This window comes from Marmota monax, unplaced genomic scaffold (genome assembly GCF_021218885.2).
Source record: "Marmota monax isolate L192 unplaced genomic scaffold, Marmota_monax_Labrador192_F-V1.1 WCK01_AAM20220418_F8-fsc00050, whole genome shotgun sequence".
NCBI classification, from domain to species: domain Eukaryota; kingdom Metazoa; phylum Chordata; class Mammalia; order Rodentia; family Sciuridae; genus Marmota; species Marmota monax.
The window spans coordinates 4,383,348-4,408,295 of record NW_026694552.1 but is presented as its reverse complement, the minus strand read 5'-3'; the positions used below and the strand labels follow the sequence as shown (position 1 = coordinate 4,408,295).

Here is a 24,948-nt window from a genome sequence, read left to right as displayed (position 1 = left end):
TTTTCTTGTATTGCACATTCCAAAACCCCTTTCCTTAAAAAATTAAGAAAATTAAAAAAATACTGCATAAATTCTTATTTTCTTTTGCCTTATTGTTACTTACAGTGTTTTGATAGCCAATACAAGCTCTGGCTTCTTCAGAGCTTAGGTATATTTCAGTGATTTTTATTTATTTAATCACTTAATTCAAAGCAGGCTTCCAGGCTAGTACTCTAAGTGAACAAGCAATGAACAGGTCAATAAAAATAGATTTGGAACCTTCTAATAAACGCAGGGTTACTGTATGTTTGTAGCTGTTTTTCTTCCTGTTTTCCCCTTGTAAATTAATACTATTTTTAATTGACAAATAATAATGGTATACATGACGCCTAGTTTTCATCTTCCTAACAAGTACTGGCACTATGTTTATCAAGTATTTGAGAGATAATTCTGATATAGAGATGATGAAAAAATCCTTTCTAGAATCAGCTTGTTTCTCAGAATACCTTCTGTCATTTGCAAACTTAGGTTTCCCTATTTTGTCCTTCATACCCAGATACAGGGAAGTGGTGTGTGCTTAATTTGAACCAGCTGTTTTTTGTTCCAAAGAGGAGTGAAAGGTAAACTTGGAGATGGGAGATGGAGTGGAATGAATGGTGAAAGAGGAGAAACAATCAACTGAGAAGTAAGTTTTGCGCTGTTTTGTGGAGCAATTCTGAAAGTGAGGTGAATGTGTTATGGCTTTTTTCATGGTAGAAAAACACAATAACTCTAGATTTGTTTATCCCAAGGAATAATCCTTTTGTAATCATGCTTCCCAAAGTATTATCTGCCAAAAAGGGAAACGCACACATGTGTTAACAAATGGAGACTTGGACACAGGTGCTGCACCAGAACACTGTCTTTACTAAGCAGAGCACAAGGCTTTGTCTAATGTACAGTGCCCTCTAGCAGAAGCAGTGCTTACAGAAGCATAGCAACATTTGTCGCTGCAAATTTGTCCAAGGTTACAGACTACTTTCACATTCAGCACATAGTGTGGGGACACCAAACAGCCCAGTACAAGCCATTTGAAAGAGACACTTATTTTACAGATGCATGTTTTACAGATGATCTTTCTTTTCCAGGGTTTTATTTCCACCACTTGGCAGCAAGAAAACTTTCACAAGTGAAAATGAGCAAATTTTCTACACACCCTACAGATAAACAAAAAAAAAAGTTTTTTAAAGAGATACACATAAAATTGCCTATTTAACAATTTGTTGTTAGGGCTGTTTAGGTTTTGACTTAATACATTTCAGGACTTTCTCATGCAGTAGATACAATGACTGTATCTGAGGGGATAAGGCAGTTGTTAGGTTGGGATGGAACCTCTTAAATATTATAAGTGTTTTATTTTAGGGATCACGTATTTTGGGGAAAATCAGCAGTGGAATCTGTAAAAACAAAACAACACAAAATAAAAATAACCACACAAGTAGCAATGGGGAAGTTTATCACTGAGTAATTATCACTTAGAGAACTGGTGAAACAGAATGGAAGGAAAGGTAGAGAGATTCAATAGAGTGGAAAAATATTATCCCACTGTATCAACAGCTCTGACTCTTCATTTTCTTCCTTTCTTTCTGCTCCCAAAAAGAAAGAAGTTATGTGGGAAGCTTCATCATTAGAAGTTGGATCTGTAAGATATAGTAAAATAAACTATCATGCATCTTTCCCATTTTTCTTTTCACCTTTCCTCCAAAACAAAACAAAACAAATTCCAAAACCAGAATCATGGTATCAGTGCAGTAGTCCAAGAGACTACAGTTTTCCCAGGTGAATTATGACTTAATTGTTAATTTTATAGAAATATTCTTTACAAAATAATTTCCCAATTGGTAACTTTGACTAGTACTCTTTCTCATTACTTTTAGCATGTAATTTAAATTAAAATAGTGTTCTGTACAAACCTTGTCAGGAGTCACATCAAATACACCTCTAGGAACAACATTATTTCTGTGTTCAAATATAATATAAATGTACTTTTTGACTATATGTTTAAAAACAAAAGCTAGCTGTGTACATGTCTCCATTAAAAAAAAAATTACAACCCAGGTATCTGCAGTCATAAGGGAAATTATACCTATATGTACTAATGAATTTGACTGTGATATCATGGGCTTTGGTTTTGCTAGATTCTTTTTTGGGGCATGGAGAAGGGAAAAGTGTAATATATATTTTACCATGTGTACAGTTCTCCTGCTTCAGATTTTTTTTTTTTTTGAACCAGAGATTGAGCTCAGGGTTTCTTAACCACTGAGCCACATTCCCAGTCCTTTTTAATATTTTATTTAAAGACAGGGTTTGCTGAGTTTCCTAGGGCCTCACTAAGTTGCTGAGGCTGGCTTTGAACTTGTGATCCTCCTGCCTCAGCCTCCCAAACCTCTGGGAATTCAGGCGTGCACCACCACGCCTGGCTCAGAATCTATTCTGACATTTGACAGGTAAAAATGCAACATTTAGGTTTCTTGGGGCTTCTTACAGACTCATTAGACATAATCTGCATTTGCCCCCAGAAAGAATGCCTGTCAGGACAGATCCCACTAAGCTCAGCTGTACAGGGTGTGGTGTTGAAGGGAACCTTGGAGAGAGGGAGTGGTCCTGTCTCCTGCATACTACACTGGCTGTGCTTATCCTGGCAAAGCCTAGTGGAGAGTTGAGGCAACCATCCAGATAACTTCGGCTGAAAACCTGCTGTGGAAGAAAAAAGTTCTGAATTATCCTGGTTTGCCCTATATATACATTAATCATATGCACTGGAGTCAGTCAGTCAGTACATCAAAATTTTCCCTGGGTAGACACAGCACAAGAGTCCCAAAGAAAACACAAGCCATTTGCTTGGGCCCTGAATCTCGTGTTCCATTTCACTTGGTGAAAAACCAAGTGGAAGTTTTCAGATGTGGAGCCCACATTTCACTTCTTGGGATGGTGATCAGTGGCTGGGCAGCAACCTCAGTGTTTGAAAGCAGCTGGGGAGGTGCCTCAAAGAGCTGCCTGGCTCTAAGGAAAAGAAGGAGAGACTGTGCCTTTACTTCCATAATCTGGCTCACTCTCTGTTTTTCTCTTTTTCTTCCCCTTTTCCTCTCCCTACCTCTTTCTTTCTGCCTTTCCTTTTTCTCTCATCCTTTCCTGTCTTTTACTTTTATCTCCCTCTTTGCTTTCTTTTTGCCTCTCTCTTCTATATTCCTCTCCCTCCTTCCTCCTCGTTTCTTATGGCTTTCTTCATCTATCTTTTAATTTTGGCAAAAACAAGATCACAGCTATCATGAAAATATATATAAATGACAGTAAGATGAAACAGCATAGTTCACCTTTTTCACTTGCTTATCTTTAGCCTTGGAGTTGTTCCTGGTGTGTATAATTAAATGCCCAAGATAATCCCCAACCCCTTAGGGCTACATGTTTGCATTTAATGACTGTGACTTGGAGCTTGATCCATTAAGGACTGTGTCCTATTTTCATATGACACATGAACTATGAACAATATTTTACATATTTAACAAGTGTTCAAAAAGATGATGATGATGATGATGATAAAGAAGAATAAGAATATCATGCAATTGAGACCATATGTGACCCACAAACCCTTAAATATTTATTATCTAGACCTTTACAGAGAAGGTTTGTCACCCCTGACTTAGAGACCAAGCAGAGTGGTTAGGTTTGGAAAAGTTCCAAACAAACAAAGCAGAAACAGGTATCAAGTTAAGACATTGCTGGTCCATAGGGTAGTCTCAGACAGGCTGTGGGTTTTTCCCTGGTAGGGCTGTGGTTTTGTGGGAGACATTTTAGAAACCTTCAGAAAATGTTCAAAAAGCTTGTTACCACAAAGAGATAATAAAGAAACGTTCTTTTGAAAAAAAAATCCCTAAATCCACAGCACATATGAAAATCTTGCCCTGACTTGTTCAGGCAAATTTAGCTACTGAATGGCAAGGATCCCTTTAAAAGACTCCTTTTTCCACATAGAAATGTAAACTATCCCTTAAATAAAAGGTCACCAAGTCATTTCTTTGCAAATTCTGGTTTGAAATAACTTTTGATGACAGAATAGACCAAAGAAGTCTGTGTCTGATAGTCTTTGGTTTCTCTAGACAAGTCTGTGAAACCACTGAAGATTTTCAGACATGACAATTTAATTAGATAAATAAAATATCCCCTTTAATATAGTGTTGTTGGGGTGATTAATTTGGTATAAATTAAATCTTCACATTGTAAGTACAAATACAAAGAAACTTTTACTTCTGTCTGTGCTGAAATTGACAGAGTTGGGAAAATATTCTTGAAGAAAATACATTTTCAAGAGGCCATATTAGGGATGTGGACTTATTAGGAAAATGAAGAGAAATCATGCCAGTAGCAACAGTACTGATGGGAAATAAGAAAACTGGCTACCTAAAGCCTTATTAAAATCAAAGCAAATTTGATTTTAAAATCTCTTTCAGGAGCAGTTGTATATTCGTGAATTTCTATGGAGTCTAGCTGCTGCCTATTGACCACATGATCTCTCAAATTAATAAATTACTTTCTTATAAATTATTTGTGGGTTAACACTTCCACTTATATCAGGGCTATGTATTATCAAGAGTGTATAGCATACTTTATATAAATAAGTTAAAAGATGAATATTTAGTTTCTAGACAAAGGCATAATATATTACTTTAATAGATTCAAATATAGTAGTTTGATATACTTAAACTCGTAGATATGTACTGAAGCTGTTATGTAAAAAATACACATCACTGCTACAAGACAGAATTCATCAAGGCAGATGAAACTACTAATTTTGGGGAAACATTAGCTAATTGATAGCTATCAGTAATGATGATTATAAAACCTACAGGGTGATATATTGATTTAAAATCAGCCTTATATATAGGTTTCCCATATACAAAAGTATTTTTCAACACTATAAAGTTAGGAAGAAATATTAGACTTTTATTATACCTACAGGCTTATAGTGAGATACTTTACAGTATAGTTTCGCTGGAAGTAGTATTTGGATTTGATAAGAAATTTAGTCTGTTTACTTTTCTGAGCATACTGGAGTAGAGTTCCTTCTCTCTTCACTCAAACATGAAGCGGGTGGTAGACACATCTAATTTTATTTCATGTGAGTAAATTTCACACAATGTGTTAAATTTTCATGGTTGTGCATGTCACTGCTGCCTCACACTTTTTAGGTCACAGACATTAGATTCCCTGGAAAAGGATTTTATTACTCCCAAAGGACAACTTATTTGAATGGTATCCAATCTGTTCAGCTATTAGAGAAACTATTGGCAATGAATACTTACAGATCCATGTACAAAAATGTTTTTTGCATGCCTCACTTCAGAAGTGACTAGGGATCATCTGACACCAGATGTATTCTCCAGTCATTTGTCATTTCATTGTCAGCACAATCGCATGGCTAATACTAAGCAGTAGAGAACTGAGGATTAGACTAGTGAGGAGAGTTTAGCAAATGCAGGAGTGTAATCAAACATTAGATTTTTCCCTTAAATTATTGAAAAATCATATGATTCTTGAGTGAGAGAAATTTATGGGAAATTGAGCTTGAAAAAAAATGAAAAGACAGTTTGATACTTGGGGCCAAATTTATAGGTATAATTTCAATAGACATGATTGATTAACCTTATGCATGATAATATTTTTAGTTCACTAGCATTTTTCTCTGGTGCAATCATGCGTGGATACTCACATAAGATTCTCATAGTCTTCCTATGCATAGGAGAACATATTGAGGTAAAATCATTTGAAGGAATTTTTCCTTAAGTTTACTTACACATTTATAGTTTTGCTTAAAGCTTTAGCCAGAACAGGCTTGAATTGTTATTATTAATAAATAGTGACATGTACTTTTAAGTACCTTACTTTCTTTCTCATAAAGCCTTGGCAGGATTGTTTTTTCTTTTTTTTTTTTTTTGCCTACTTTTAGTCTTAGAATGCTATTTTCCCAATCTGCCCAGTGGCCCTCAATCTGATTCAATAACATTTTATATTTTTTATGTTTTTAATCTCTACAGAAACACTGAGATAAGATGGGCCCCACAGCATAAATAGTACTCATCCAAAAATGTCCCCAATCTCAGGATCTCACTTGCACAGCTGGCTTCTGTTGGTCACATGTCAGCTTCAGAGCACATCTGTTCATTCCTCAAGGATCCACTAGGCCCCATGAACACAATGTGCTCTGTGTAGAGTACTTTACACCACAAAACCCAGCAGCTGCAGGGGTGAGAAAATCTCTACTTCTCAAGTTTGTGTCTCTAGGCAGTTTGAGTAGGGTGTTTTCTATCTGGCTTTCTTTTGGTTGCCTGTCACTTCTGACATTCAGATGCCTATTGGCAACAAAGTTGCTTTTACTGTTCCCAGGGACAGATGTTTCTAGTCTGGGAAGAAACAGACCAAAATTTTACTGGAAAGTAAGAATTCTTGCCACATTTAGGCACCCAACCTGAGAAAACATAAGGAAGATCCTAGCTACAGGCTCAAGAATGGAAAGGTAATCATTGCCAGGAAAATAATGTCCAGACATGAACAGCTAGTCTCAGCATTTAGGAAAAAAAAAAAATATTTGCATCAAATCTCCCCATCTCTGCTGGTTCATAGAGAACAACAAACAACATTTTCCTGGTAGGGCATGTGGGAAAGGTACAGATATATTCAGTTCATTTTCAGAAGTGATGCCTTTGTTCCTAAGCTTTCTAAGAAGTTAAGAAAAAGAGAGTGTAGTGTTTCAAGTACTTTTGAAACTGTGTGCGCATTGGAAAGGGTATGTGTTGACAAAGTTCGGTTGGAACACCATAAGAGTGCACAAAAGAAACTGTAGGTGCATGAAATTGAAGACATTAAATATAAGTGGGTTTGTGTCATATACTTTGTTAATTTGATTCATAGAAATTCATTGTCATGAATGATTAATGATCTCATGAAGTCTGCTTTTATAGTCCTCAAAGGCCTCATTGCTAGTTTCTGGAGGAAGGAGTAGTCTTAGGTCAACATGTTTTAAATGAGATGTGAGGGACAAACATAGCTTATAATATCGTAACTAGCTTTTTTTTTCCCCACAGGAATGTGTCTATATTTATATAGCATAACCTGTTAACTCTGTACCAATGGCTGCAAATACAGACCACAGAAGCTTCTTTAATAACACACATAACACCAAGTCCAAAATGTTCTACTCTGTCATTCATGTGTAAATCAAGTATATTATTCATATACTTCATCGACTTCCTGAATGCGTGCTAAAAATGCCAAGGAAAAACTCATTAATCGTGACATGGTGATTGCTCAGCTAGCTCTGAAATGTTGATGGAAAAGAAAAATTGTCAAAGGGCCTTTTTAAGAACCTCTGCAGGTTACACTCGCAAATCGGAATTCAGAGAACATGAATTTCCTCTTGCAGGAAGGAAGGATTTAAATCAAACACCCTCCAGTGGTTGCATCTAAAAACTGCATATTTGTCCCAATGGCTTACTTTAAAAAATTTAAAATAAAGTCTTCCTGTGCACCATTGAGTATCCAAGATGCAAGTGCAAGTTCCTGCTTAGGCTGATGGGTGTACACAATCTGAAAAGTATTAAAATGATTTCTATATACTATAAAATCTCTGCTCATCTTAATGCCATTGCCTTGGGCATCTTATGTGGAAATATTTTAAATGCCTAGGTAAACTACATGACTATCTCCTGTTATCTTTCACACAGTATGTTATAATCCATAACAAAATCTTGAAACTTTGAGCTACGAAATTTTATGGTTTGTGCAGGCCTTTACCCCCATGGTCAAGGAGAACTTTCAGAATATGGTACACCAAATCAACCAATGAATTTCAATCAACCTAGCCACACGACCTGCTGATTCAATGAAGTACAAAATATTCTACATGCTATTTGGCTAATTCTACACTGAGCTGATTCAATTAATTTGTCAAGTCATCATAATGGAGCTATAAGAGGGCATAACTTTGGAATGCATCTCTCTTATTTTCATGTTCTCCCAGTCTTGTTCTCACTCTCATGCAATATCTGCTTCATTATACACAAAGCAAGGGTCATCTACTGAGTATCAGATAAAGAGGATCAATCACCTATAAGGAATATTCTTAGGTCAACATGTTTTAAAGCTATGTTTGTCCCTTTCGGATGTACAGAATGATGAAACATTCTTTTCCAGTTCAGAAGGACAATCACTAATGTTGAAATGTTCAGATCTAAAGACTGACATTTTAAAAAATTATTTATAGGGGTTGATAAAGAGTGCCAATTGTGCCAACAATTGTGGAACATACAAAAGCAGAAAATTTCGTACCATACTGAGTTCTACTAAAAATGATCTGACATATAATCCATTTTGGTGATGATATTACCATAATATAATTTAGGACACTATTACTCTAAAATAGATTTGGAAGAATTTCTGTTTCACAAGATGTTTTTGCCAAAACATATATATATAAGAAATCATATATACATATATATATATATATATATATATATATATATATATATATAAGTTAGGTCAAGAACTAGTATAAGAATATTTTAAATTTTTCATCAATGATTAACCAATATCTTCTAGGTATTTCCTTTTTAAAAAAATTGGCAATTTTTGGAACAGACCCCAGGAGCTCACACATGCTAGTTTATATTCCAGCCCACTAGGCATTTTTTTTCTAATATGAAAAAAATATACATATATATATGGCATGTGTATGTAGATGACACTTGCTTTGTGTATAATGAAGCAGATACCATATGAAGATGTGAGAAAGGCATGTGTTTGTGTTATCCTATTCTAATGATTGATATTATTCTTATGAATTACCCACAATTTTTTTTTCTTTCAGTAAAATGCTGCTTTTAACTTTCACATTCACCTTGTTAAAGGAAATGCCTTTCAAATACTGCTATGCACAAATGTAAGCCCTTCATTATTTCATACTTGTTACTACCTCTTGTCTTAAAACAACACTGTTCAAACAAAATCAAAAGACAACTATGAGACCCTTAATGAAACCAAATCTTTTGTTAGGTAACAGTAAAATATGAAGATAAATGAGATTCAGCACCTATTTATTGTCATGGAGCTTATAATCTTGCTGACTAAACAAGACATAAATAGATGGAAAGCTGCTGCATAAAGTTATAAAACAAAACAAAATAGAAGTACAAAATTTACAGTCAAACAAGTAATTATGCACCATAAAATATTGGACTGGAGAGATTATTATGTACCCTTCACAGAGGCAGTGATATGAAGAAGGATAAATAGGATTTAAATAGGCCTAGAAGACTAACATGAACAAAAGCAATGAAGGGACACACAATGTATTAAAAGACACAGTTTGACTGGAGTGGAAGATATGAGTAGAGAAAATGGTAGAAGACAAATTTAGGAGATAAATCTGGGCTGGTAGCAGTCTGAAATTTATTATTTAGCAAATAGTAAACAATTAGTTTATTGAACTGGGGTTGTGGCATGATCAAGGATGTTCACATAATATTAATGGGGCCAAATGGATGGCAGGAAACATAAGTAAAGGGAGATAATCAACATTGTAGGAGTAATTAGGTTTTGTACTTGAGTTGTTGGTACTGAAAATTCAAAGGATGAAAGTGGCACAAGATTTGGGAGGAAGATAGAAGAACAAAAAGTAATGCTGAGTTATCCAGATGTTCCTTTGGGAATCAGTTAATATAGAATGGTATTTAAAGTCATGAAAATGGGAGAAATTAACAAAAAATAGTAAAGGTTGAAAAATAGTATGGGTTGAAGTGTGGGGAATCCTGATGTTTATACTTCTTACATTGCAGGAAAGAAATGAACCAGTAAATATGTTCTCTTTGTTCCTTTCCATGCACGTGTAAGTGTGAATACTAAATTATACACACAGAAGATATACATAGATATACGTGTGCCCTAAGAAAAGAGATGGACAACAAAAGCTCAGTTCTTTCCATTTGTCTCTTATCATCTTAGTGACCATGGCGGACTGCTAATAATCTGAATAAATGTTATTGATGAACAGCCTGACATAGCAAAATGAGAACTAAAGTTAAACAGATCTAGGTTCTACTCCCAGCTCTATTCTTTGCCAGCTGTCTAATCTTGGACTTCTTTGAGCCTTTGATTCCTCATCTGGAGGATAAGGACCCTAAAATAAGGATTATTGCAAATATCAAGTGTAATAATGTATGTGAAATTATTTTATATACTGTCAAGTATTGAAAATATAGGCCTTTTTATTATAATGTGTTTAATTTATCATGTTGTCTATTTTATTCACCAGATCAATCTTCTCCTCTCGAGGATATTATCAGACACATGGAAATAAGTTGTCCTTCTTTTATTTTTTCTCAAGAACATTCTTAAAAGTTCCTTGAGAGCAGGAACCACAACATAGGCTTCTCTGTATTGTCATTACACTTTACCATGTACACATTCTGAATATTAACAAGAACAAAGTACATATCTTGACTTGAAGCTAAATTTATTTTGAAAGCTCAAATGTAGCATTCAATATGCAGCATTAGTTAAAAGTGGCATGCAAGCCTACAGTGTCCAGCACTTCATAAAAGTAATTTACATACATCATGAGAATACTGTACCCAATATCCTCATGTACCTTTCTTAAGTGGAGTTTTCCTCATATTTCTGGGAATGGTAACAGGGTATAATGAATAACAAGGTTGGAATGCAGATATTCAGAGTTATTAGTAAAAATGATTGGAAGAATAAGTAGCAGCACAATGACAGAAGACCGGCTTTGGAACTGAAAAGCACTGAAATGGTTTACAGTGACTTTTACAGACTTTTTAGAAGGACCATAATTTTCTCAGAATACTAACATAATATAATTAAAAAATGCCATTAAGGCACAATTTAAAAGCCACACCTAAAACACAAGTGAGAATGCCTTTTAAAAGTTCAAATGCTCTAAAGGGGAAATACAGGTGTTGAGGAGAAATTTGAATTTTAAAAATCTATAAGAAACAACTGTCTAAATACTTGGCTCTGATGGCTTGAAGCCTCCATATAACTTTCTAAAAGTAACTATTTTAAAAACAAAATTTGAAAATACTTACTTCCACTTGGAATGAGATCCCTTTCTGGGATGAAGAGTTTGTATCCATAATGTTTTTCCAGGACATCTGGCAGTATTTCAAGAGCAAACTGCTCTTCTTCAGGATTGTCACAGTCTAACGTATCTTGATCCACTTTGGTGTAAGACAGATAGGCATCATATTCCTTGTTGTCTTAGAGCAAAAACAGAGTGGTAAGTATTAAAAGGTCGTTGTGGATTTTTTTTCGGATTAAAGGAAAAATTTATTAAAGCATAAGTAATTGAATGTACTTTTTATTCTTACTTTTTTATTGTTAACACATATTAATTGTACAAGTTACTGGATTTCACTGTGATATTTCCATATGGTTCCATGTATGGGGCCTTGATTCTTCTACCATCTTTTAGAATCTATAACTACTAATAGGCTGAAATACACACTATAATTAAGTCACATGACACATTATAGGAAATCAAGTCAATTTCAACATAAAGTAGTCATGTGAAATGAACTGAAACTTTTATTTGATGGGCTACTTTTATTTAGGACAGACTAAAGGAATTATTTTTGATGTTCAATGATGTGTGTATATGATTAGCTCAGTGTTTTTGAATGTAGGAATAAATAGACCAAAGTCATGGATTTGAACCCTTTATCTGCCAGTTGGCTTGGCTGTGCTACTTGGTCACAGACTTTACCTTGTTTGTACAAATATGTGCAAGAGATCCAACAGGGGCTTGGCCATAGAGTGTGGAAGATTTAAATAATCCAGCTTCCCTCCTGGAGACACTACTCAAAGCACATGCCATACTTCCAGTTGGTTAGTGTCGTCATCTTCATATACAAAAAGCAGTTCATTACCAAATATTAGAGACAGCAGCTGGGTTTTAGACAAATACATTGACTGTTACTCTTGTTTAGACCATGGCCAACTAATTTGACATAAGGTCCAAAAGAAGTCTTTGTTTCAAAATATACATCCTTCCAATATTGCCAAATTAGGTTTTTCCCTTCACATATTTAGTCAGGGAGTTAACTGTGCTTTGAAAGTATATTTTTTCCTCTTTTGCTGTATTGGATCATAGCCAGTCTCTCTAAGGTAAAAATGTGTATGCATGCATTATTTCCTACAAAATGTTAATGAACACAGCTATTCAAAGTATTAGTCCCCATGGGTTTAGAAGGGCTACACTGAAAAAGTTATAGTGTTATTTTCAAAATTCCCTCAGTTATGGAAAAAGATTTTTTAAAGTTAATTTAGTGAGCATAGGCTCACGACAAACTGTAAATGAATGCTTATTAAGCCCAGTGACTTGCAAATAATCCTTTTGACAGACTGGCAAGAATTCCAAGATTGTTTCTAGAATATATCAACATTGTTCATTTAAACAGATCTGATTAGAATATGGCTAAAACATGACAAAAAGGTAATTTATAGAACAAAGCAGCCACTCACCCATGATATTAGTGATTTGGTTCTACCTGCTGAATGAGATATAAACTATAGACATACAAGATACAGGTATTCTATTGTAGAAGGAGTTGGGACGCCCCCCTCACTATTTAGAGATACCTGAGGTAGGATTTATGGTGTTCTAATTCTAGTCAGATTCTAGTCTTCATCACCCCAGCATGAAAAGAACTTTGGTTATCTCTGTCAAGATGGTATCTGAGACTGGGAGTAAAGTTTAATAGTCTTTAGCATGTCCCTTGCTTGCAAAAGGATTTCATAAACCTTGGCTAGATTACTTGATTGCCTAGAAGCAGATGTACATGAAAGACTGCCCTTGATAGTTGAGGAGATCATTTGGTTTAAAAATTGGGCACATTCCACGGTTGTGCATAAAACTCCACTTGGAAGTGAGAATGTTCATGAGCAATGTTAATGTAAGAACCTCCTGGTAATCCTAGCACCTCTGCCCCTGTTCCAATCAAGCACAGGATGCACCTGCAGGCCCTTGACTTTCTCCAACTATAATTACTCACCTGGGACCCAGAGCTGCCGATGATACACAGCTGGAAGAATAAAATAGGCCAAAGGACAAACAGCTCCATTCCTATGAGCAGAATATATTTCATTGTTCTTGGTGGATAATGTTACTGCCTCAAACTCCACGTCCAGCAAGATCCTTGTTTGCTGTGACTTTGATAGCCTTCCTACATGATAAACTTCCCTAAATTAAAGTGCATATTAATTCATTCAACAATGATTTGTTGAAGATGCACTATGAGCTAGCCACATGCAATGGCTACCTGACTCTATCACTCATCTCATCAGACCTTCTAGATTGTTATTCCAATGCTAGTCCTGACTATGGCTATAGCCCTCCAAATATGCCTAAATAAACTCAAAATTTCTGGTCCTATCCTTACTTACTCTGTCTGTATTCTGAATACTACAGTCCAGTGCTGCAAAGACTTTTTCCTAGAAAAGTATTTCTATATTTGTGTATCCAAAATTAATTATGACAAAGAACGTGGATCCCTTTGACATGTTAACACCCAAAACATCTGGATAATAAATTTTACTTAGCATTCTAGAAGCACATCACTCATTTGAGAACATTTGCTTCTCATTTCAGTCCTGTCCCTTTAAGATGAACTAAAGGTGAAGAGCTTATGGTGGTTGGCCAGAGCAGGAAGAGAGCTCTCAAAGCCACCATGTCAGATGTCCCAGAAACTCTAGGATGCCAAGTAGTGATCCAGGAATGACGCAGATGCCACAGCTTAAAAAATGCACTTCAGCTTTATGTAGACAGCCAAGAAAATCTCATGAATAGCCACAGCTGTTTCTCACAAAGAGGTGCAACATGGGTAGAGCAAAAGCAACAACATGATGTGAATAAGGTTAACAGCAAGGCCTGAAAATTGTCTTAAAATTGAAAGGCAGTTCAGGGACACTGGTTTTCTAAGCAACACTAATGAGCCTTCTTATGTGCTAAATCATGCTAACTAAACTCATCTGAGGAACCAGAAAATAGAGCACAATGCAGAGATTGCAATAGAAGGAAGAGGACTGGCACAGTGGTCATCATAGGCATGCTGTTCTAGTGAAAAGAGTAGTTATGAAGAAGACAACCAAACTATTTATGGAAGAATGTTCTTGTTGTCACACCTTTCCTTCCTTGTTTTTAAGTCTAATTTTAATCTTGTTCATCACCAGGTAGTCATTTCTGTTTACAGCCCAGTTCTTCCGCATCTGTGCTGAATACTGTTCTAACCCTTAACTTCTAAACTGAAAAGACTGTGTAACTTTGGTGATTATTAGATACTTGGTTCCTACTATAGTACACATGTGTGTATGATGTTCTGATCATGAGGAAGAATATAAGAAAATGCAACATGCACAGCACTTGCCACACAGTAGACATTTATTAAATATTTAATGACCAAAAAATTGAAAGATCAAAGAAATAAAACAATCTGTTTTTGTGGGTTGAAATGAAGTGAATTCAATTAAAAATAATTAAGAAGTCAAAGTTTGTTGAATGGATTTTATTTTATAAAACAAAGTATATTTTTCCTAGAAAAGTATTTATTTATTTCATAAAACAGAGTATATTTATCATAACTTGCAGGAAATGCCACTATAAAAAGGTCAAAGAAAAAACATGAAGAAAAGATATGCAGGTAAAATTTATGAGATTCCAGATATTTAAATGAAGCAATGAAAATGTTGGTATCCTATCTGTCTGACATTTGGCATCATTCAACTGGATATTTGTAAAAGGAGGTGAAAATTCATATATTAATCCTTACGGCACATCTGCTGACTTTAAAGTATTCCATTTTGCTATCACAGAGATTTTGAATCCAAAATCTCTGTAATAGCTAACTGGAATATTTTAAAAATATTTTAATTTTTTTCCTAATGAATACCCTTAAAATACCCTCCTACCATACTGCATTTCCCCCATGCAATGGGTTTTGTATCAATATATACAATTTTCTAAATAAAATTATCTTTATTACTGCAGTCTTGAATCACATGGGCCAAATAATTGGTAATAAAGATGTAAAATGAAATATTTGATCCCTGATAATCCAATGATATTAGCACGGACTTAATATTAATTTGCATACTCCAAATAATCAGTTACTTTGGATTATTGGGTATGTGTGATGAAAATTATTGTAAATTAACCCAATAAATTGTATCATTTCTTACAGAGATGATAAAAGATGTTCATCTTTTACCTTCCCAAATGGATAGTTTAGCCACTTGTTCATCTGGGAACCAGTGACATTTTCCTTAGTAGCATATTTCATCTAGTTATTTTACATGAACAGGTAAGACGTCAGATTTTTCAATATGAATTACTGTATAAAAGAGCAGAGGGTAATTGACCACATTTTCATGTGTACTGTATAACAATGAATAAAACAAGTTCGAATTTCTCATTTTGAAGGTACGTCTGAATAAGAGTGTGTAATACTTTTATTTTTTATTAATTTTGATTTTTTTGCATTACAATTCTTATTACACATATAGAGGAGTGTGTAGTACTTTTAAACAGGCTAGTATAATTATGTAAATACACAGCTTGGAAATAAATGAGCATGCATATTTACTCATCAAGGAGCATTTCTCTAATTTACTGTGAAAATATGAAAGTCAATTAAGACTCGCACATATAGCCGTTTAATATTAACAATAAGACCCAAATCAAAGATCTTCAAAATTTTGGTGTTACACCTATCACTATAACAAAAAACAAAATCATGAACTCCTCTTCTTTTCTGTAAGACCATTTTTGTTAAGACCATTAACCCAAAGAAGGGGGAAAAAAACCACAAGCAAAATTTCTCTCTTGATTTCAGTATGACAAAAATTCAGTTTTAAACTGCCTTTTAATAATGATTTGCAAATTGTAATTTTTCAAAAAATGTGGGTCAGGAACAATGGTGCATGCCTGTAATCCTATAATCCCAATGACTCCAGAGGCTAAAACAGGAGGATCACAAGTTTGAGGCCAGCCTCAGCAATTTAAAGAGGCCATAAGTTACTTAGTGAGACCCTATAAAATAAAATAAAATTAATGGGGCTGGTGATGTGGGGATGTAGCTAAGTGGTAATGTTTCTGTAGGCTCAATCCCCAGTACCAAAAAATAAAATAAAATAAAATAAATAATAAAAATAAAAATGTAGGCTTACCTAAGGCATTTTTACACGTTTACAAGGCTCACAGTAGTCTGTAGGGGTGAAGGCTTTATAAGAAGCAATATGTCATGATTTCTTATTGGTGTTGATTGAAAACATGGTAATTTGTTCTCTTGAAAAAAACTGAAACATTGTTTGGTTGTCCAAAGACATAAGGCTCAGTACAATTCTTTGTTGATACATCATAAAAAAGATTTCCAAAAGTCATGAAAAGCAAATAGAAAAGTATAACACACAGTCTAAATTTTTATCCTTTGAGTCACCTTTGAGAATAGTGCTACAAGCATTCAAAATATGTACATTCATGTACTTTGAAGTGTAAAATGTATTTCTGTAGATTTTAATCTGTTTCTTGCATGTTTATTTTCTTTTAAAAAAATTAAAAATAATTTTATTTTATTAATTTTTATGAAGTGCTGAGGATCAAACCCAGTGCCTTACACATATGAGATGAGCACTGTACCACTGAGCCATGACCCCAGCTCCATGTTTGTTTTCTGCGTGGCAGCAATGGTTAAAAATGATCTGTACATACATGTGAATTTTCTAGACAAAAACATGGAATTGATTTTTTTAAATTTTTTGAGTTTTTAGGGATCAAAGCCAGGGCTTTGTACATACTAAGCATGCTCTACCACTGTGCTACATCCTCAGCTCTTTTTATTTTAGTTTGAGACATGGTCATGCTAACTTGCCCATCCTAGCCTTGAACTTATGATCCTCTTGCCTTAGCCTCCCAGATAGCTGGGATTAAAACACAGAATTTATTCTTAATTTATTTCTTACTAAGGGAAAAGGCATTAACAGAAATAATTTTATTTCCTAACCAAATAATGCCTTCTTATTAAACTTTTCTGGAAATTATTTCAAACAAAGCACTGCAAAAATAAAATTATTTCAAAAAATACATATATCCTTTACCTAGATTCACCTACTAATATTTTCTCCTCTTTTCTCTTTCTTGACAGATAAATTGTTTTTCTAAATTATTTGAGGGTAAGTTGCATATATCATGGCCTTTTACATCTAAATATTTCAGTTCATATTTCTAAAGAATAGGGATATTCTTGCCAGGTGCAGTAGCTCAGGCCTGTATCCCAATGACTAGGGAAACTGAGGCAAGAGGATTGCAAGTTCAAAGCCAGCATCAGCAATTTACAGAGGCCCTAACCAATTTAGTGAGACCCTGTCTCAAAATAAACAATAAAAAGGGCTGGGGGGTGAAGTTAAGTGACCCTGGGTTCAACCTCTGGTGCACCCTCCAAAAAAAGAATAGGGATATTCTTTTACATAATTATAAATAAATATTTTAATTGAACAACAGGAGACAACTTACCATCAGTAGTTTCATCACCTCCAAAATGCTGTCTATAGAAGAGCATCAGTTCAATGTTGTAGCATTTGTAGATGATCACCAGCAGTATAAAGAGGAGGAAGATTGCTCCCAAGCCCCCTGCAAGCTCAATTTTGTAGATTAAATCTGAAGCAAACAGAATCAACAGGAAAAGGTAATTAAACCAGGGATACTTGGGATTTTCCCAGATTTCTAGTTTGTGTGTAAAATTTACTACCCCTTTGTATTTTCTTTCAAAAATATTCTTGCTTAATGCTTTGCTCTTGATATATCTGTATGAGTCAAATCTTTGTAAAATTAATTATTTTCTAAAAATTTGATTTGTTTTTATTTTATTTATTTTTATTTTTTATTTTTAGTTATACATGGCAGTCAAGTATAATTTAACTCATTTATACAAACATGGAGTACATCTTATTCTAATTAGGATCTCAGTCTTGTGGTTGTACATGATGTGAGATTCACTGTGGTACATTCATATATTTACATAGGAATTTTAGGTCAGAACTATTCCCCTGTCTTTCCTATTTCTTTCTGATTTGCTATTAAAGGTCACAAGTCTATCTAAAATGAAATAGTCACTCCCAATTTATATTGTTTTCATATATATACTATTGCTTTAACTGTATTTCAGGGAACTGTTAAAGCTGTGTTGTTCTGGTTTCAGGGCCTATGTTTTCTTGTTTTTGCTAAATTATCTCATTGGCTTAGCAAGATTGCCATCTTGAACTTCTCAGGCCACAGGTCCTATTCTTCTGAAGGAGAACAACCTCATAAAATTACTTTCGGAATCAAATAAAATCTAATAAGGTTGAAATATTAATCTGTTTCACTTAACCCCAGTAGAGCATAATCTAATACAAGGTAAGCAGAGGAAATTAGCTTACCCATTTCCCCTACTTATTTGAATAAATGACCATAATATATATATATATATATATATATATATATATATATATATGATATAATACGCACTGTGGAATTAAAAGAGAATGAGAAATACTAGCTAATCACTTAGCCTCTTTGACTAACACCAGGTTACACCTGTATTAGGCTGCTCCAGTGGGCATCCCTAGATGGCATAATCAAATCAACACATAATAGAAGGAAACAGAATGTCTCCCTGGATCAGGGAACAGTGAATTACCCATAGATTAGTTAGTGATATTAACAAATCTAAAGAATGTATCATCAAAAGAGGGAATGCTACCATGGAATTTAGGGAAATGGAAAATCAACAGAGAATTTAGAATGTGAGTTCAGCACTGTAAAGAGAAGAAATGCTAAATCTGAGAGATATGAGAGCAGAAATATATTTTAACTGAGGACAAGAACATTTAGTGGTCTCATCATAATTCAATGAAATTGCTTAAAGATTATCTGACCTCCTTTTAATCTAATTCATAATTACCAAGTGGCTATTTTATTACAAATTTAGCTCTCCAAGTAATGAGAAACTGGGAAAGGGAATGACATTCTGGTCTATACATCAGTTGTTTTTGAGTTTCATTGGCATTGGTGAGTCTCTCTGGATGGATCAATTCTGGAGCACTGTCAAAATTAAATTACTGGCCATGTCAATATGTCACTCTTGAAAATCAGATAGTCAATATTTCTCTGTGAATCTCCTTGTCTTTTCATATGATCATTGCTTAAGAAAAATTAATCAGGACCAATATATCAATTAAGATTGATTTACCATGTTATACTTTGTAAAAAGAAAAGCATATAGCATATACAGGGAATATACTACTTTATAGATAAAAAATTTATCCAGTCTATTATCTACTATGTAAATAATCCTACAGCACAAAAAAATATTCAAACCTGTAGATGAAGAATTTGAAATGGTAGTATAAGTCACTTATCCAAGGTCATGTACCTAAAAGAAGTGGCCAATATAGGACATGAGCTAAGGTCTCCTAACTTCAAATTGAAGTTTTATTATACCACAGCTTTACATGCTCTATTCTGAATGAAAGCACAGAAATACTACCTATTTTTCCATAGACTGTTGGTAGTACTTCCTGAATATCATGTGACTTGTGAATTTTGACTTCTTTTGACCTTTTAGTTCCAAGGTGAAAAGATAAACTACAATTTATCAGACAGAATGAAAGAACTGGGTAGCTCTCAGAAACATCAATGGGGGCAGGTACCACAGAATCTTGTAGCTGTAGCAGGGGAGAAAGGATGGGATACCTGGAGTCCATTTTATGAAAAATATGTTAGGTTTTGTGGGGAGAAAGGGAATGTAGTCTTGTAAAGGAAGTGGAGTGAGAGAGGAGATGATGGTGGCCAGCCAATAAGGAAAATCATGGAGTGGAAATATAAAAATCACAAAGGTCACCTTTTTTTGAGCAAGGAGTGAGAGAGAAGAATGAAGAAAGGAAGAGAGTGGGACTGGTATGATGTACAAACTATATCAATTAGGAATATTATGAGGGGACATGTAATGAGCAGTGATAGAAAATTGGAATCTATTGCAAGAGGAGTTCATTTTGGATATTAAGCAAATTTTAATTTGAAAAAATAATTCCCACCACAAATTAGCTCTGCTTCTTCTCCTCTACACCGCCTACCTCTAAGCTTGCTCAAAGAGACCTCTGTAGAGATGCAAATCACCAATCTTTGTTTTCTTACTGTCTTACATCAATTATGAATAATTAATAGCCAGTGTTATGTTGAAAGCAATACAATTTTTTGTTACTCTGAAAATCAGTTTCTCTTTCATTTTAGGGCATTAATTGACTTAATCCAAAATGTTTTTATCCTGTTATGTTTATTTTATGATATAAATGCTATTCTCTTTCCCCCCTCTTTCTCCTACAACCGCCCGCCCCCCTCACATTTTTCTCTCTGGTCAGAACAGCTTTAACTGTTTTCAAAGTCACTTAATGGAGATTTTACCATCAATTTCTATGTTATTTACAGAGTAGAATTTATATTAGGTAGATGGGAAAATTCAGCAGCAGAAACAATTTGTGCTCCCAAGAAGCAGACACTTTATTCAGCAGTAAATTTATGGAAGAAAACTATGGTGTGAAAAGTACCTTTGTGATCTTGGAGTCCATTTTACAAGAAAAAGTCTTTGAAAAGTATTACATAATGATGGGTGTTTAAGTTGAAAACTGTGGACCTAGGCTCCGAGACTCAACCTGTATTCTTTGATCAGGCAGTCACATCAAAAGGGAAACATCTATCCTATAATCAGAGGGGAGAATTGCCATCACCCAAATAACACTTGGCTTTTCTTTTGTCTTCTGTTTTCAATTGCCATTTTGTATCTCAGCAGGAGCTATATTTCTAGGGACATTCCCTGACTTCGAAGCTGAAAGTCATTTTATTTGGGCTGTACTTGTATACTGTTCATGAGGATAGCTGTAGTTAGAACAGCAAATATTTATGGGATGGGATTGTAACTTTTTCTAAGCACCCAAAGTACAAGTATAGTTTTTAAAATTTTCTTACTTTGAACCTAGCTATTTCTTTACCATGAATACAAACATCAGATACTACAGAATGGAACAAATAGCACCTGAAGCCAATAGACCGGAGAGAAAGAGGGCTGGGAATGTTTGAACTTGCTCTTCTGACTTATAATTTGGGAGGCAGGTTAGGAGATCCTAACCTGAGGACTTTTTCTGTTATGTGAATGTTCTTGTCCTCTCTAAATTCATATGTTTAAACCCAACCCCCAAAGTTATAGCAATAAAATATGGGGCCCTTGGGAGGCGATTAGGTCATGAGGGCTCCACTTTTATGAGTGGGATTAGTGCTCTTATAAAGGAGGTCTGGGGTTGAGGCTCAGTGGCAGAGCACTTACCTAGCATGTGTGAGGCACTAGGTTCGATACTTAGCACCACATTAAAAATAAAACAAATAAAATAAAGACATTCTGTCCATCTACAACTACAAAAATGTTAAAAAAATAAAGGAAGTCTGAGGGAACTTGTTTACCTCTTTTGCCATGTGAGTACACATAAAATGCACCATCTCTGAGGAAAGGGTCCTTGCCAGACACCAGATATGCTGATACCTTGATTTTGAATAGCCCAGCCTCCAGAATTACAAGCAATACATTTGGTTATTTATATATTACTCAATCTAACGCATTTTGCTATAGCAATCAAATGAACTAAGTCAGAAATTGGTACTGAGAAGTAGGAAGCTACTGTAACAAATACCTAAAATGTGGAAGTACTTTTGGGTAATGGATAGAGTTTTGAGGTCCATTGCTATGAAAGGAGCCTTGAGAGATTTGGGGGAGGGCTTAGAATAATAGTTCTGTAGGGAAATCCTCAATATTCTTAGATATTACCTAAGTGGTGTTGGTTTGAACATTGGCAGAAATATGGGTGGTAAAGGCCATTCTGATATTCTCTTATATAAAAAAGATGACTGGATCCTTACCACACATGAATCTAACAGTGCCTTAATTTTGGACATTACAGCCTTCAGAGCTGTGGGAAATAAAGTTTCTGTTCTTTATAAATTACTTGATCTTAGGTAAATTTTATGGCAACCTGAATACACTAAGAAAACTTTCTGTATACTTTGAAGAGTTAGGGCATAACAAGAAGATTGAAATGAAAAGAGGTATTCAGTGATACATCTCTGTTTTGTGGTAAAGATCTTTTTTTTTCTTTGCAGAGAATGAGGAATAATTATGAGAATTTCTTTAGCTTAAGTTCAGAGTCTTGGCATACCAAAAAGAAAAACATTTAGGACAGACCTTGTACCGAAATTTAGTTGTACTTACTGACTAATGTTTCATCTAAGAATAAGACAGTGGTAAGTGTAGGTTAAAGATGCATAGGTTAAGGGCATCTTGTTTTTTTTTTTACAAAATCTGACCCTGTTAATTGGGTACGTTGGACATGAGTTTTCATTTTACAAAAGGCCTTTTTTAGTTTATGAATGGATCAATCACTTTTCTTCTTGATCACTTAGAAAATTTAAGATGTTTGACTTACAGATCATTAAGAAGTTATTGTTCCATGAAAAGCCATATTCATATTCTAGTTAGAAAATCTATAGTCAACAAGGTCAGTCTATGCTGAGATAAAACCAAAAAGATGTAACTCCAAAGGATATGTCTGAAGTTTCTCAAGACAACCAAAACTTTGGTCTGACTAAAATAATTAGGGTAGAATCATATGTATTTTTGCTCTTCTTTGGGGTTCTACCATATTTTTGAGAGCTGCTAATAAGATGAAATGAGAAAAGATTAACTGCATCCTTTTGCAAGGATGAAAAAGTGAAAAAAAAAATAAATGTTACCTAGAATGGAGAGGGTAAACTGGTGTACTGTGAGTGAAAAATTGTTTTGTTGGAGTTCACAATGTTTCAAAAAATGAATATTAATATTTAAAAATGAAAATGTTTCATAATCAGCCTTTCAGCTTCTTGAAAACTTTCAAGCTCTCATATACATGAACCCACATTCTAGTAAGCATGGTAAAAATCTTCTAGAACAAAATAATGGTTTCCCTCTTTAAAGCAAGAGATGTTTTCTTTAATCTATGTTTTTTTTTTAATCTGGCTGTTTAAAAAACATTCTCTAACTGCCTAGTCCCCGAGGACTTTGAGTTTTCAATACGAAACATGGAAAGTATAGGTGGACATAGTGGGACACAAGTGTAATCCCAGTGGCACAGGAGACTGAGGTAGGAGGATTGCAAATATCAAGCCAGGATGGCCAATTTAGGAACATCCTTCTCAAAACAAACAAATAAACAAAAGGGGGCTGGAGCTATAGCTCAGAGGTAGAATGCTCCTAGGATTAATCCCTAACACTACACACACAAAAATAAGAGAATAAAAACTTGGAAAGTAAAAATTTTTGAAAGGAAAACATGTATTTTGGTAAACCAGGGAAGACAGTAGTTAAGACAAGAGCACAGATCAAATTTTCTCTGTATTAATCCTTTTATCTTTCTCTTACCCCCACTGTCCTGGTCCTCTGTGAGGAGAGTTTTCATCCAACAAATATTTTTGAGCACTTATTGTGTTTTATATACTAGGGGTAAAATGATAAATAAGGCTGATAAAGTCCCTGTTCTCATGCTATTTATTTGTAGCAGGGGAAGAAGAAAAGAAGCCAATAAATATGTAATTATAATATCAAATATAATGAAAACAATAAAAAGAAATCAGGCAAGTTAGAGAAAAAGTAAAATTAAGCTAATTATATTTCATAAATGGTTGCCAGGGAAGACCTAATGAGTAGGTAATATATAAGAAGACAACTGTGTGAAATAAGGGAGTGAGTCATGGAGATAGCTGAGGAAAGAGTGTTTCTGGAAGAGGAAATAGCCTGTGTAAAGTATTTGAGGTGGGACTGTACTTAATGAGCATGAGAAATAGAAAGGGGGCTAGTGTGTATGATGATTAAGACAGAGTGTTGTAGAAAGTAAGAGGAAAAATAAGTAGATTGTGAAGTGCCTTATAGGTCATAGTTCAGGTTTGGGATTTCATTCAATTTGTGCTGGTCCATCAGAATACAGTGGGGGCAGTGATGGAAGTGATCAGATTCTGGATAGGCTTTGAAAGTAGAGACATGGGATTTTTTGATGTGCTCAATACAGGATGTGGGTAGAGAAAAGGTAAAGTGAAGAATGACTTCACAAATTTTGGCCTGAGCAACCAGAAGGATGGTGATGGAGATAAAGAAGGAGACTGAAGGACGAGATTTGTAGAGGGGAGAAATTGGAAATCTTGTTTGGGGAAAGCAAAATTTGATATGGATACTAGATCTCAAAATGGCATTGTTGAGCAGACAAATTGATATACAAGTTTGGGGTTCAGGTGAGAAATCCTGGCTAGTGATATAAATATTGGAGTTTTCATCATATATGGTAAGCAAAAACATGATGGAGGCTGAATGAAATTACCTGGCCAATGAGCAAGGAGACCTGAAACCTGGGAACCCCAATATTTAAATACTAGAAGGATGAGAATTGATATCATCAATTATTCATAATTTTAGATAGGTTTACTTGTAGAAACTATAGGAGGTAGCAGAGTTTTACAGAGTGTCTTATTTGACAGAACCAGATTTCTAGAAATTTTATGGATTGTTGTTTGTTGTTTTACTTATTAAAGAGTGATGACTTTATTTGAAAACTAATATAAGACTATGCCTGTCTCCACTGGCTAAATTATAGTACCCTCAATATTTTTCTTAATTGGAGGTTTCTAATTGTAACACTACATATCTTTTGTGAATTTTTTTCTTAATATTTAATGTATGGCTTTCTTTGCATTCTCACCTCCACAAAGACTACAAGCTCCACAAGACTTGTGGGATATCTATTTTATTCAGCAGTCTATTC

At 34.6% G+C, this 24,948-nt stretch overlaps 1 protein-coding gene across 5 annotated transcripts in view; it reads right to left on the bottom strand.

The window, feature by feature from the left end:
• Positions 1 to 24,948, bottom strand: part of Il1rapl2 (interleukin 1 receptor accessory protein like 2) — a 1,002,166-nt gene that overhangs the window by 2,125 nt on the left and 975,093 nt on the right. For 4 of the 5 annotated variants that reach the window (XM_046420860.2, XM_046420861.2, XM_058571607.1 and 1 more), the window contains 2 exons: positions 17,594 to 17,737; positions 11,118 to 11,288 (listed from right to left, as the gene is read on the bottom strand). In XM_046420860.2, the coding sequence (XP_046276816.1) occupies positions 11,118 to 11,288; positions 17,594 to 17,737 (315 nt within the window). Of the gene's footprint in view, positions 1 to 865; positions 1,659 to 11,117; positions 11,289 to 17,593; positions 17,738 to 24,948 lie in introns of those variants that run through there. The other variant, XM_058571609.1, reaches the window with a different exon arrangement.